General features: G+C 39.2%; 1 protein-coding gene across 2 annotated transcripts in view; it reads left to right on the forward strand.

Moving 5' to 3' along the window:
* pwp2h (PWP2 small subunit processome component) overlaps positions 1-14,054 on the forward strand; it is an 81,352-nt gene that overhangs the window by 54,913 nt on the left and 12,385 nt on the right. Inside the window, exon 15 of one of the 2 annotated variants that reach the window (XM_039694954.2) lies at positions 7,473-7,620. The exons of the other annotated variant lie outside the window; for it this stretch is intronic. Within the exon in view, the coding sequence (XP_039550888.1) occupies positions 7,473-7,620 (148 nt within the window). The remainder of the gene's footprint in view (positions 1-7,472; positions 7,621-14,054) is intronic. 2 annotated transcript variants of the gene reach the window in all.

Genomic DNA, 14,054 nt, shown 5'->3' on the forward strand with positions numbered 1-14,054 from the left:
ATGTGTTCATATTTTCTGGTCCTGCTCAGAATCCTGGCAGCTGCGCTCTGTATGAGCTGCAACTGTCTTGTGGTCTTTTTAGGAAGGCCAGTGAGGAGGCCGTTACAGTAATCCACCCTGCTGGTGATGAAAGCATGCACAAGTTTCTCTAAAGCCCGGAACACACCAAGCCGACGGTCTGCCGTCTGGCAGATTTTTTGCGTTGGCCAACTAATTTTGTGATACGCACTGTGATGCGCACAGTTTCGTGCCATTGGCGGAAAATAGTCCTCGACGGCTTGGTTTCGCGCGATTCGACATGTTGAATCAGCGTCGGGCCATTGGGGAAAGAGAGAACTCTGATTGGCTCTTCAGCTTAGTGAAAGAGTCAGTGCACGAGAATAAACGCAAAAGCAAGCAAAGAAGTCAAAACGGTAAAGATAGAAGGCTGTTCTTATGTTACGTCTTCTTACCTGAGTGTTCCTTGCTGAATATTTAAATATTAACATGAGTGGAGTGGAATAAAGAATGTGTTCAGCAGGATTGATATTCAAAAAGGTAAGCACGCGCTGCTTTGTTTACGTTATGTGTATCTGTAGCCGGCAGCATCGGTTTTCCTTTTTGAATGACGAATATAGACTAATATCTGCAGAAATAGACAGTTTGCTCATTACACGCAGGCGCAGAACGCACATTCTAGCTGACCGTCGGCTGCAGTTCTCTCGGTGTGTTCAAGTGCTGCTTTTTACCTCGATGAGAGGGGACGAGAGGCGACAACACAGTTGGCTTTCATCAGCGCAAGTTCGTTGGCGTCTGCTTGGTGTGTTCCGGGCTTAAGTCTTGACTGGAAACAAAGCATCTAATTCTTGAAATATTTTTCAGATGATAGTATGCTGATTTAGTTATTGCTTTGACATGACTACTGAAACTAAGGTCTGACTCTAGAGACACACCAAGATTCCTGACTTGATTTTTAGTTGTTCGACCCCTAGGTATGCATTCACCTTGAGAACTTCATCTTTGTTTCCAAATGCAATGACTTCAGTTTTGTCTTTGTTTAACTGCAGAAAGTTTTGGCACATCCAACTATTTACTTCATCAATGCATTGGCACAGGGAGTCAATGGGGCTGTAGTCGTTAGGCGATAGGGCTAAGTAGAGTTGTGTGTCGTCTGCGTAGCTGTGGTAAGCGATTTGGTTCTTTTTCATTATTTTGCTCATTGGGAGCATATACAGGTTGAACAGGACTGGCGCAAGAATCGAGCCCTGAGGGACTCCGCAAGTCATGGATGTCCACTCAGATTTATGGTCCCCTATACTCACATAATAATCGCTCCCTTGTAAGTATGACCTTAACCATTTTAGGACTATCCCAGAAAGCCCCACCCAGTTTTCCAGCCTGTCAAGAAGTATATCATGATCAACAGTGTCAAATGCAGCACTGAGGTTGAGTAGTACCAGTACGGATAATTTGCCTGTATCAGTATTTAAGCGAATATCATTTATTATCTTTATGAGCACTGTCTCTGTGCTGTGATGCGATCGGAAACCAGATTGAAAATTGTCAAAGTATCCATTTGAGCTTAAGAATTTGTTCAGCAGATTGAAGACAACTTTTTCAATGATCTTGCCTGTGAAAGGAAGATTTGAGATCGGTCTATAGTTGCTTAAGATGGTCTTATCCAGATTGCTCTTTTTCAGGAGGGGCTTTACAATTGCAGTTTTCTGACTTTAGAGACAGAGCGAAGTGAGGCATTTACCACTTCTAGGAGATCTGCTTCTAAACAGTTTAACACACTTTTGAAAAAAGATGTGGGAAGTGCGTCAAGAGCGCATGTTTTAAGGTGCTGTACGGTTTCTACCAAAATTGTGCCATTAATTGCTTCAAAAACAGACATAGTAACTACAGATTGTGGTCTGATCTGTCTGACTCCAGAGCAACTCAAGGATGTGCTGATCACCTTGTGTGCCAAAAATCAATAATATCAGAATATTATTGATTTTCTCAAAAAAGAAAGCAGCAAACCCACTGCACTTCCCGTCTGAGAGCATTTCTATGGGAATCTGGCTTGGGGGGTTTGTCAGTCTCTCTACAGTAGCAAAAAGAGTGCGTGTGTTTATATTGCTGTTTATAATATTTGAGAAGAAAGTCTGTCTAGCTTTGCCTAGTTCCGTATTAAAAGCATGGATGCTGTCTTTGTACATGTTATAATGGACTACACGTTTTGTCTTCCGCCACATGCGCTCTGCTCTTCTGCATTGTCTTTTCATATTTTGCACTGCTGTTGAGTTTCTCCAAGGTGCTTTTTGTCTACTATTCTTCCTGACTTTTACAGGAGCAATATCATCAATTACACTCTTAATTTTTGAGTTGAAAGAATCAAGGAGAAAATCAACAGAGTCGGCAGATATGCTTGGTTTTAAAGATATAGCCTCCATAAATAGCACACCAGTGTTTTCATTTAGGCATCTCTTCTTGACAGACACAGATCTAGCTTCAATGCAGGAGGGAAGGATATATCAAAGAAAATACAGAAATGATCAGACAGTGCTACATCCTTAATAACAATCGATGAGATGTTTAAACCCGTACTGATAAGTAAATCTAGAGTGTGTCCACGATTGTGTGTGGGACCATGTACATGCTGTGTCAGATCAAAAGTTTTTAAAACATTTTTGATTTCTTTTGCCATATTGTTTTCTGCATTATCTATATGAATTGCAAAACAGTCAAACTCAGAGGCAATTGTTGAAAGCAGTTCTGTAAAATCCTCAGCAAAGGCTGGAGAGTATTTTGGAGGCCTGTAAACAATGATAAGTAAAATACGTGGAGCACCTTTTAACACAATATCCAGATATTTGAAAGAGGGGTGAATCCCAAATGATATTTGCTTACATTCATAAACATCTTTAAAAAGAGCAGCTAAACCTCCACCTCTCTTACCTGCTCTGCAGACACTCATATAAGTAAAGTTTGGAGGGGATGTTTAATTGAGGACCGTTGCACTGGAGCGGTCTTTTAGCCAAGTTTCATTTAGAAACAAAGTCAAAGTTGTGTGTGGTTAAGTCGTTGACTAGAAGTGATTTATTTAAGTGAGCGGATGTTTAAAAGTGCTAACTTTCTAGTCTTACTTTTTGTCCACACCTAGAGATTGGCATGGGGTACTTTCCATAAGATCATCTTTCAATGCAAATCAAACCAGCTATTAGGCTAACTGAAGTAAAACCATGCCAATCTCTAGGTGTGGTGGAAGGTGTGTGATGATGTGGGGATATTTTAATTCCAAAGGCCAAGGGAACTTTATCAGGATGCATATTATCCTGGATCCATGAAATAACTGGCTTTTAAAAATAAAAATCTGCCTGACTCTATGGGAATTTAACATAGGGGGGGGCAATGACTTATGCACCCTGTATTTTAAGGAAAAACATTTATTTATTTATGATACATTATTCATTCACAAAGAAAATTTTTGTCCTTAAAGGTTGGAGTTTTCCTCATTTTTCTAATTAAGGCATTAAGATCAATATCCAAAAGATGATTTTTTTATTCCTCTTTTTAGGCAACTTTAGCATGGGGGCAAACACTTATTCACACCACTGTACATGCATGTGTGTGTGTGTGTGCATGTGCTGGAGGGGGGCCCATCCCTACTTTTGAATATCGTTATCATTATTGATAATTTTTAATAATTATTTTTTTTCATGCATATGTAAATTAGTACTGTTTGTTACAGTTTGACACTTTACTAAAAATGACTCTGAATGTAGGCTATTACTAAATAACTTTACATAACATTACTATCATTACTTTTTTCAGGTTGTGTTACTAAATTTAATTTATATTAATTTATAGCATGACCCCCTGATTATATGTTGCATGTTCTCTTGTTTTTTTTTTTTTCCTTTTCTTTTAAAGACAAACCATATTTTTACAAAAAAAAATGGATGGATTTATAGCGTTTTGAAAAAATTTAAATTAACTTTTAATTTATCATTAACAATATTGTTGTTTAAATTAATAATCATTGTTCAACATGTTCAGACTGAACCAATAAAACGTTTCAACAGGATAATTTGAATATTCACAAAATGTGTGGGTCTAGTTAAAAAATTTTGTTTTCCTGAAAACTATTGAAATGGATTCATAGCGTTTTGGAAAAGAACTCCTCATACATATATATATATATATATATATATATATATATTTATTTATTTATTTTTATTTATTTTTACGGAACTACTTTTGAAATTACGATTGGTATTATTATAGATGTAAAGAAGTCATTCTGTTGGATACTATTTTGTTCCTTCCTTAGTGTAAAATGGAAATATATATATATTTTTTTTATAAATACAAGCAAAAAAAAAAACTAAATGGTGTAACATTTTTAGAACTAGACAAATCTTTCTGCATAAATACCTAAATATAAAATTAAACTACAGTTATCCATGTTAAATCGGGCTTCGAACCCATGTCATTATCATGTTCTAACCGTAAGTTCTACCACTCGGCCATGTGTTCACTTACGGAGAATTGCCCAAACATATGTTTCTGGAGTGAGTATTTGCTCAAATGAGCATGAAAACGTTTTGTCGTTAACCTTTTGTGAGCGTAAGCCTACTTTACATGAAAACGTAGGCCTACACCATTTACAGTTTTAAAAGATGATTTTATTTTAGCTGTTATGAGAAAAATAAATTCAAGTGAGCACCGCCGCGTTTGTCATGCCAGAATAAAACCTGATTTTAGAATAGGCCTACACTGGGCGTGGTGTGTCAATTAATATCAATTATAAACTTCAATATTTCAATATTTCGTTCAAAACCACCTCAAAACAATTCGTGACATTTTAAAAAGCCGTGAATCAATGTATTAAGGCCACTGAAACTGACATCTCTCAATAAATGAGCAGAAGCGCTGGTTCAGATTTTATTATTTGTTGTTTAAACATGCGTGTTTCATATTTAAAAATAAATAGGCCTAAATATATATAAGCCAGGCTATATATATTTGATATGGTCTATTTAGGCTAATTATAGCATTGATTACTGTGGAGGGGGGATGTTTTTTTTTTAATTCTACATGGAACCCCATTAAGTTTTATTTTCTATATTTTTTACATAACTGCTTTTGAAGATGTAAATTCAGTCAATCTGTTGGAAGAGATTTGTTCCTTAGTGTAAAATGCATGGTAATTTTATTTTATAAATATAAGCAAAAATAAATGGTGTAACAGAGTTTTAGAACAAATCTTTCTGCATTAATAGCCTAAATATAAAATACAACTACAGTAATCCATGTTTGATCAAGCTTCGAACCCATGTCTTTGTAATGATAGAACCGTCGGCCTATGTTCTACCACTCAGCCATGTGTCGCTCAAATGAGCAAGAAAACGTTTTGTTGTTATTCTTATTGTGAATGTAGGCCTGGACTACTTTACATGAAAAAGGAGACCCCTTACAGTTTTAAAATATGATTTTATTATATCTGTGATGAGAAAAATAAATTCAAGTGAGCACCGCCGTGTTTGTCGAACAATATTGAGGCCACTGAAACTGAAAGGAGCAGAAGCGCTGGTTCAGATTTTATTAGGCAATTTGTTGTTTAAACGTGCGTGTTGCATATTTTAAAATATATATATACACATATTTGATATTGTAGGTGAATTATAGCATTGATTACTGTGGAGGGGGAAATACCCCACCGGCAAATCGCAACTTGCTTAGCTTGGTTATGTTTTTTTTTTTTAAATCTACATGGAATCCCATTAAGTTTTATTTTCTTTTTTTAACATAACTGCTTTTGAAGATGTAAATTCAGTCAATCTGTTGGAAGAGATTTGTTCCTTAATGTAAAATAGAAATGCAAGGTAATTTTAATACATGTTTATGCGGGATTTGAAACACTGTCATCAAAATGATTGTTCCAAAGTTCTACCACTCGACCACGACTTTTCTCACTGACAAAAGCCCAGAAGTTTGGTTGTTCAGCAGTCAGTGTGTGCACGTGAGAGAAGCGCTCTTCAGTCTTCGCATTCCTCAATAGCATCAGTGAAAGCACCCACTGCGAGATAGGCCTATTTTAACTTTTGATTAATAAAATGTTCTCCTATAGCCTAAAAGTTTATATTCTAGTTAAAGCTATATTCTATTTAAAATGTAGGCTACTTTTACATAATTACGTTTTGCTTTCGCTAAATGTCCCTTTGCGCCACCTGGTGGTCATTTCGCCACCGACTTTGAAATACGGCTGGTTTATATTTACCGCGGCACTTGCCGTGGCGGTAAACGACATTCTGGTTGTCCACCTACTGTAACTATGAAGCGAATTGAGATATTTTCACCAAATTTGACACACATATGTATGGGCTCACTCTGAGAAATTGTGGGACTGAGCCTCTTGGTGGCGCTATAATAGAACAAAACGTGAAATTCTCATTGACTTCAATACAGTTTTGTGACGTAAAATGCTATACTAAACAAATGCTTTGGTCTAACATTATGAAACTCAGTGTGTGCCATAAGCAGCATGCCCTGAAGGTACTCAAAAGATTTTGAGACAGCGCCACCTGTTGGTCAAAAGTTATAATTAATTTCCGAAAATTCTAATAATTTTTAAATAAATTTGCCGATTGCAATGAAACTGATCTTAATAGATTCCTTGCGTTATGCCAAAAACATATATACCAGGTTTGCCATAATCAGCCAAACTTCCTGTCCGCCATCTTTATGTCTTTTAAAAACCTTCTTTTTCGAACTTCTCCTACACCATTGGTCCGATTTTCACCAAAATCGAATCAAATCATCTCCAGACCGTGCCGACTAAATGTTATGGATTGCGTGACAATAGACAAAACTGTTTTCGTATGCCACATCATCAAAGTTGAGTCATGCTGCCAAAATGACTATTTAGGCTTTATCTCTGCAATGCCTTCACATTTTGACACCAAACTTTGTATTTGTCATTGTCATCTCACTCTGATCACAACGTATCAATTTCATAACTGCACCACCTATTGTTTGAAAGTGATAAACCATTGAATCATTTTTAAGTTACTGTATTTGTAATTTAAGCCATTTTGCCTAAATTCATCTTTAAATGTCTTCAATTGCTTCTTGCTGCAGTTGGTCTGACACATGTTGGCTTGTCTTGTCTTGTCGTCTTTGTGCTTGGCCCCGGTATTGCTGCTTGCAGCTATATTTATTATTATTATTATTATTATTATATAAATATTGTAACAAATTTTACATGCAGCACAATAGCATGAAAATAGCATGAATATGGCATAGTGGGCAACTGGATATAGCGCAGCAAATTTTAAAATCATTTAAAGTTTGTTGATTGTATCGCTTTGTGACTCCCTGAATTAACAACAGAATTGATTCTGAGTTGCCTAAATATTTCCACCCCAAAGAAACTTTTTACCCTGCTGAACCTAGGTCTATGTAAAAACGGCATTAATCACTTATTTCCTCTAACTGATTTGTAGGTCTTTCACCTCCTTGTGCTACTCTGCGGATGGTGACTCGATTCTTGCTGGTGGGCAGTCAAAGTTTGTGTGCATTTATAACATCAAGGAACAAATCCTGATGAAGAAGTTTGAGATCTCCTGTAATCTCTCTCTGGACGCTATGGAGGTACTTGCTTGTTTGTACTCACTGCAGATTTAGACATAACAAAACTGTTATTTTGATCATATTAAGATGATTTCTTGAGTAAATTAGTTTATTAATAGTTGTTGTAGTCTACTAATTAAAGTGTTCATAAAGTCATTTTTTGTGATAATAGGTCATTGTGTGGTTAAAAATATACTGTAAGTTTTAGAACTCAGAAGGTTATGTCCTTGTTAGTAAAAAAAACAGCTTATTGAAACCAAGCCCCCATAATGATTGGTTTCAACTTATATGAGCATATGGGACACTCAAGGGGTTCCGGATTAATACAGTCAAGATGGTGTTATGTTTTTCCAGTAAGAGAAACACGAGATATAATACCAGTTTAAAGGTATCGCAGTAACACACTAACGCAGTAACATAATGAGGCTCCATACATGCAAAACGAAGCATTGAGAACTTTGTAAGTGTACAGATCGTTTAATAACCAGGGATGCAAACTGCGTGCTTTTCGGCGCCTCCCGCTTTTTTTTTAGAGGAGGAGTCTGATTATAATTTCACCAACAGTTATTTGGATTGCCTCCACCAAACAAAACAATAAGCAAATCAGAACACTGCACGACAAAACAGCAGTTTGCGCGCAAGCATGAACCAGTAGTGTTTCTTCCACTAGCTCGTGGCCGTCAAGGGGCCGCACACGAAGATGGCATCGAGCGCCCGCGCTTGGATTGCATTCTGTCCGTGTATACAGTTTTTTGCTCTCGTATCCTGTGCGCGAGTTTTAAGACTAAATAACCGCTCCCACCACGCGCATCACTCGCTGTGCGTAGGGCACCAAGTGCTGAGGGGGCACTAAAAATAGCTTAATGTAAAATCAATCATCAAACTTCTTGTTATAATCAGATTCAGCGTGTTCTTCATCTTCAATCCGCAGCGACGCCGAGCAGAAAGCACGTCAGAAACAGAGGACGGTGTGTGTGTGTGTGTGTGTTCTGGTTCTGAGCCTCATTGGCCTGTCACTGCTCGTCAATGTCAGAATATTTGAGATGACCAATCAAATCAAAGTAGGCGAGCTTTATGTTCACAGACGCTGAGCGCGAATTTTAACAGTGTAACTCGACGCTTCAGTGTACGGTCAAGTGCGAGATAAGATGTAAGTAGCTAAAATTAACTTTATTTATTTGACAGTTTTTTAAGGTCATAAATGACAAAAAATAATTAGGCAAACTAATATAGTTTTGTCTAATTTCGCCATTTTTAACTGAAAATAGGCCTATGTAACGTAGTTTAGGCTACTGTCATTGTGAGGGGACAAGAAACATGAACAAAGGCGTTTTCATCATGTTAGGCACAGGATTAATAATGAATGTGTACATATTGAGAATAAAATATAAATTGTAGCCTTTAGTAAATAAAAAAAAAGCCAACTTTAGGAGGGCAAGATAAAAACTGAGAAAAAGAGCGTGATGCTGATGAGGAGAGAAAAATAATCAGCTGGTTTTAAAGCTGTTGTTATCGTTTTTGTTTTTTGTTTTTTGTTTTTTTTGCATTCACAGTATCTTAATGCACACCTGTAGTTTAGAGAAATCCAAAATTTTCTCGGGGAAACCCTGAACCCCCCCTAACTACCCTGCCTTAAATTCGGGACCATAGTGATTATAAAACCATGTATTTAAGTCAAGTAAAGTCAAGTCACATCTATTTATACAGCGCTTTTCACAATACAGATTGTATCAAAGCAGCTTTACAGTGAAAACAAGAAAGTAGGACAAAACAGATCAATAATATTGCTAAATATTAAATATCCCTAACTGAGCAAGCCAAAATCAAGGCAACAGTGGCAAGGAACCAAAACTCAATCAGATTGGATGGAGAAAAAAACCTTGGGACAACCCAGGCTCAGTCGGGGGCCAGTTCTCCTCTGGCTTACATTCATATTGTTTATATATAAATATTAAATATAAATATTGTTTATATATAAAACGGCGCCATAACATATCGCAGGCGTTGAGTTGTCTCTTCACACGCGTTGGTCTTCTCATCACAGGCGTTGAGGCATCCGAAATCCCCGTGAGAGGCTGGATACAAAACTGGACCTGACGAACGCAATTTTTCTCGGGACAAGTGTCCCGAGATAACAGCAGAAAGGCAGATGGGAAATAATTAGCATAGCTGATGTTCATAATGATTTCCATTATCCGGGAGTCGGTGTTAGAAAACCACTATCTCACAAACTCTCCACAACCCAACCATACGCGCCGACCCGTTTGACTAAGGCTGTCGAGCCCCACTGTCGCGGAAATGCGTTTCAGTGCTGGCAAACGGTTCCGTATGGCGTTACAGAGGACTAAAAGGTAAGCATTATGTGAATGCTTGACTAAAGAGATGCGTCTTTAATCTAGTTTTAAACTGTGTCAGCGAGTCAGAGCCTCGGACCGTATCGGGAAGGCTATTCCAGAGTTTTGGAGCTAAATGCCAGAACGCCTTGCCCTCTGGGCATCAGGGCTCATTCCACCAGAGGCATGGCCTCATCGTGGGCATGGTCCTGCGGAATTTCCATTCACGACATTTGTGTGGCTGCGGGATGGGCCTCCCCCTCCACTTTTGTCAGATTTTATAACTTGGAAGTTCCAGCCTTACAGGCTAAAATTCTGGCGGTCTAATACGTACAGCTGTCCTATAGAAAGCCGCACTATCGGGAGTTCCATCACACCGGCTCACCCCTTGTGTTCCCCTATGTGCTTATGCATTACACGTCACGGCCCGCTTTGCCGGCCGCCTTAGGGCGTTTTGCACTAGATGATAACGGCCGCTAGGTTGGCCGCCTTATTATCTTTATCCACTTAAAGATTCCCCCGGTGTTCCCCCCCTGGGATGCTTAGTGGTTACTTAGCGCGCACGGCGTTGACCAGGTGTTCCCGTAGCGTAAGCTAGCTTACGCAATACGAGAGAACCTCTCGTAAGAGAACGAATCGGTTACCTAACGTAACCTCGGTTCTCTCTAGATGAGGGAACGAGTATTGCGTTCCCGGCCGTGCTTGCGCCACTAGCGTTTCGCTTCATGCTACAGAATCGACGAACTAGCTGGGAGAGCTACCTTTATACACTGTAGCCACGCCCCTTTTGGCGGGCTGTGACGCAGTGAGCGAGCGCCGTCCGCTCATTGGGCGCGGACTCAGCGCCGCTCTCCCATAGGTTCGTGCATTCTCTCTGAGCGAACCAATGAGCCGCTAGCTAGCCCGCTCATGGTCTGCCTCAGAAGAGACTGCGTTGACAATGATTACAAAATTATGGAATAATTTTTTGGCTTCAACTTCTCAGCAAAGATGAATCTTTCATCATCTAGAGAGAACCGAGGTTACGTTAGGTAACCGATTCGTTCTCTTACGAGAGGTTCTCTCGTATTGCGTAAGCTAGCTTACGCTACGGGAAAGATTCATCTTTGCTGAGAAGTTGACACTAAAGGGATAGTTCCCTCAAAAATGAAAATGGTCTTAATTTACTCTCTCAAGATGTTTTGAACCCGAATAAGTTTCTTTCTTCTGTTAAAAAAAATATGAGTTATTTTGAATAATGTGGGTAACCGAACAGTTGCTGGTCCCCTTATAGTTTTTTTATAGGTTCTCTCCTTGAAGTTAATGGGGACCAGCAAATGTTTGGTTACCCACATTAAAAAAAATTGTCTTTTGTGTTCAGCACAAGAAAGAAATTAGTACAGGCTTGGAACAACATTAGAGTGAGTAAATAATGACAGATTTTTCTTTTTTCTTTTTTTTTTCTTTTTATTCCTGTCGCTTTTAGACCAGCACGCTGCGCGTTTAATATAGACGCATATTACACCAGATATTCTCTCAAATGTTTGCTTTCACTTTAGACATAGCCTGTTTATGTAAACATTGTGTGTATTTAACAGTATTAGCATAATAAGACTCGAAAGACTCGCTGTTTGACAGGCTTCTAGTGCCTGTGAGTGTCGGGGGTAATTTATGCGGTCAGGAAAGCGCACGTTAGAACAGCGCATCAGAGGGTGAATTAAATGTTTAACTGGCAAGGCTTATGCAAATAATGAACTTTTGTGAATTGCAGTGTCCCGTACCTATTCATTAACGTGTGATGTGTAGGCTACGTCGCGTTGTACAGTTGAGACGGCACCAGAACTTAACTGATAGAATGCACTGTAACACGATACTACGATATTTCTTCAAAAGCAGATCGTGGAGACATTTTAATCGTCCACGATTAAAAATCGTCATATCGCACACCCCTACCTGGAGGTCTATATACAGTAGCCAAGGCTAGAGATAATATGGATTTCCTTCTTACATCTAAGAGCGTAACATTTAGCACAAGTACTTCAAATGAATTAAACCTGTGACCTGTTTTCTGAGTAATATTAAAAATATCTTTATAGATTGTTGCAACACCGCCGCCACGTCCGATCAGACAAGGCTCATGTTTATAACAGTATCCTGGTGGAGTAGATTCATTTAGACCGAAATACTCATTTGGTTTAAGCCAGGTTTCAGTAAGGCACAGAACATCGAAATTATTATCTGTGACCATTTCATTTACAATAACCGCCTTAGGTGTGAGCGATCTAAAGTTTAGGAGACCTAGCTTTAGAAATTGTTTTTGTTCACTGATATTTAGATTTTCTGGTTTATTTTTCCTAGATCCTGCACTAGATTTATTGTTTGGCTTCACTAAACGAGGAATAGACACAGTTTCTATATAATGTTCTACACTATGCATATTAGTTAAGTTTGCACAGCAAAGGCTGTGATTTGGACTTTGGTCATCTGGTGCGTAACGTCTTGGAGATGTTGTCCGACAGAACAGCTGCTCCGATTCGGCTGGGGTGGAGTCCATCTGCACTATACAGCCTGGGTCTCTCCCAAAACATGCCAATTATTTACAAAGAGCAGTTTCTGTTCATTACACAATAACATTAACCATTCATTTAATGCAAATAGTCTACTGAACCTTTCCTGTCCATGTCTGTACGTGGGAAGCGATCCAGACACGATGATCGTTGCTTTAGGCGCTGTGCTGTGTACTGTCTCGATCAGGCTCCTGTAGTCCTTCTTCAGAACCTCCGTCTGCCGCAGCCTGATGTCGTTCGCTCCCGCCTGCAGCACAACAGCTCCGACGCGTTCGTCCCCGTTCAGGATCTCGGGAACCTGTGCAGCGACATCAAGAACACGAGCACCAGGAAAGCAGTGAGTAGTGCGCACCTTACCCTTACCTGAGGTAGCACGGAAATGACGGACCATGGATGTGCCGATGATCACGGCGTCGCCGCGTTCTGGCTCGCGAAGAGGGGAGAAGCGGTTCCGAGTGGAGATCTCGAAGACCGGGAGGGGCGGAGAGGTAGATCTGGTCCTGTCTCGTGTCTTCCGCTGTGTGATCCATGGTCCATGGAGTTGTGTCGGTGCTGGAGTGAATGAAGCCCAAGATGATCACGTCCTCCTGGGCAGAGGAACACACGAGTAGACGAAGTCGGAGTCAAAGAGTTAACGTCACTAACCACTGATTTGTGAGCATCGGCGCGTGATGCTTCAAGCGTTGAGCGCCGATCCAACAGCTCGGCTTGCTTCACCAGCAGACCACGGATCTGTTTCTCTACGTATTCCAGCTCCTGCTTCACCGAGAAGAGCTCGAGGATGTCTTCACCTGCACTCAGAGGTAACGTTAGAATGCAGGTGAAGACACATTCAGAGGTAATGTTATAAATAAATGCACTCAGAGGTAACGTTACAAATAAATTATGTAGCAGAGCTACAGAAAGCGTTTTTTGGTCCAGTTACCCATAAAAATACTATGTACTTATTTTAGTAACTACAATTACTGGGTAATAACTAGTACTAACCCTGAACCTACCCCTAAACCTACTCCTCTTCCATGTACTTACCTTATATTAGCCAGTACTTTCTAGGTAAGTACACCGTAAGTATACTGTAAGTACTTTATTGTAAAAGGAAGCGTTACCCATCCATTAGCTACTAAAACTTCTTTGTCGTTGTGGAGAGCGCAGTGCATGGATGCTTGGCAACAACAGACACCCTGGGAAAATGGGACCGGATTTTACTATTAATAAAAGATAAGCTTTTAGACTCATTAATAAAAAATTAGTTAAATGTTTAAATATTATATATTATGAAATATTATATATGAAATATTATATATAAACCTCCATATATGGAGGTTTTATCTTTTTATAACACATTTTGTTTCTGTGAAAAAATATTTAAAGGCTGAAATATGTGAGGTTTGTTTTTTATAAAACCCTTTTTTTTGTGAAAAATGGTTTAAAGGCTGAAACATATTTATGTGAAAAATGGTTTAAAGGCTGAAACATATTTACTATGTGCCTAGGGGTGGGCCGGGGATGGCAGGGGTTGGTGGCAATATAAGTATCTGGATATTTTCCGTGGGCGAGGGTTTCGATTACCTCTCTC

The sequence above is a fragment of the Pimephales promelas genome, chromosome 6 (assembly GCF_988280905.1).
Source record: "Pimephales promelas chromosome 6, fPimPro1.hap1.1, whole genome shotgun sequence".
NCBI lineage: Eukaryota > Metazoa > Chordata > Actinopteri > Cypriniformes > Leuciscidae > Pimephales > Pimephales promelas.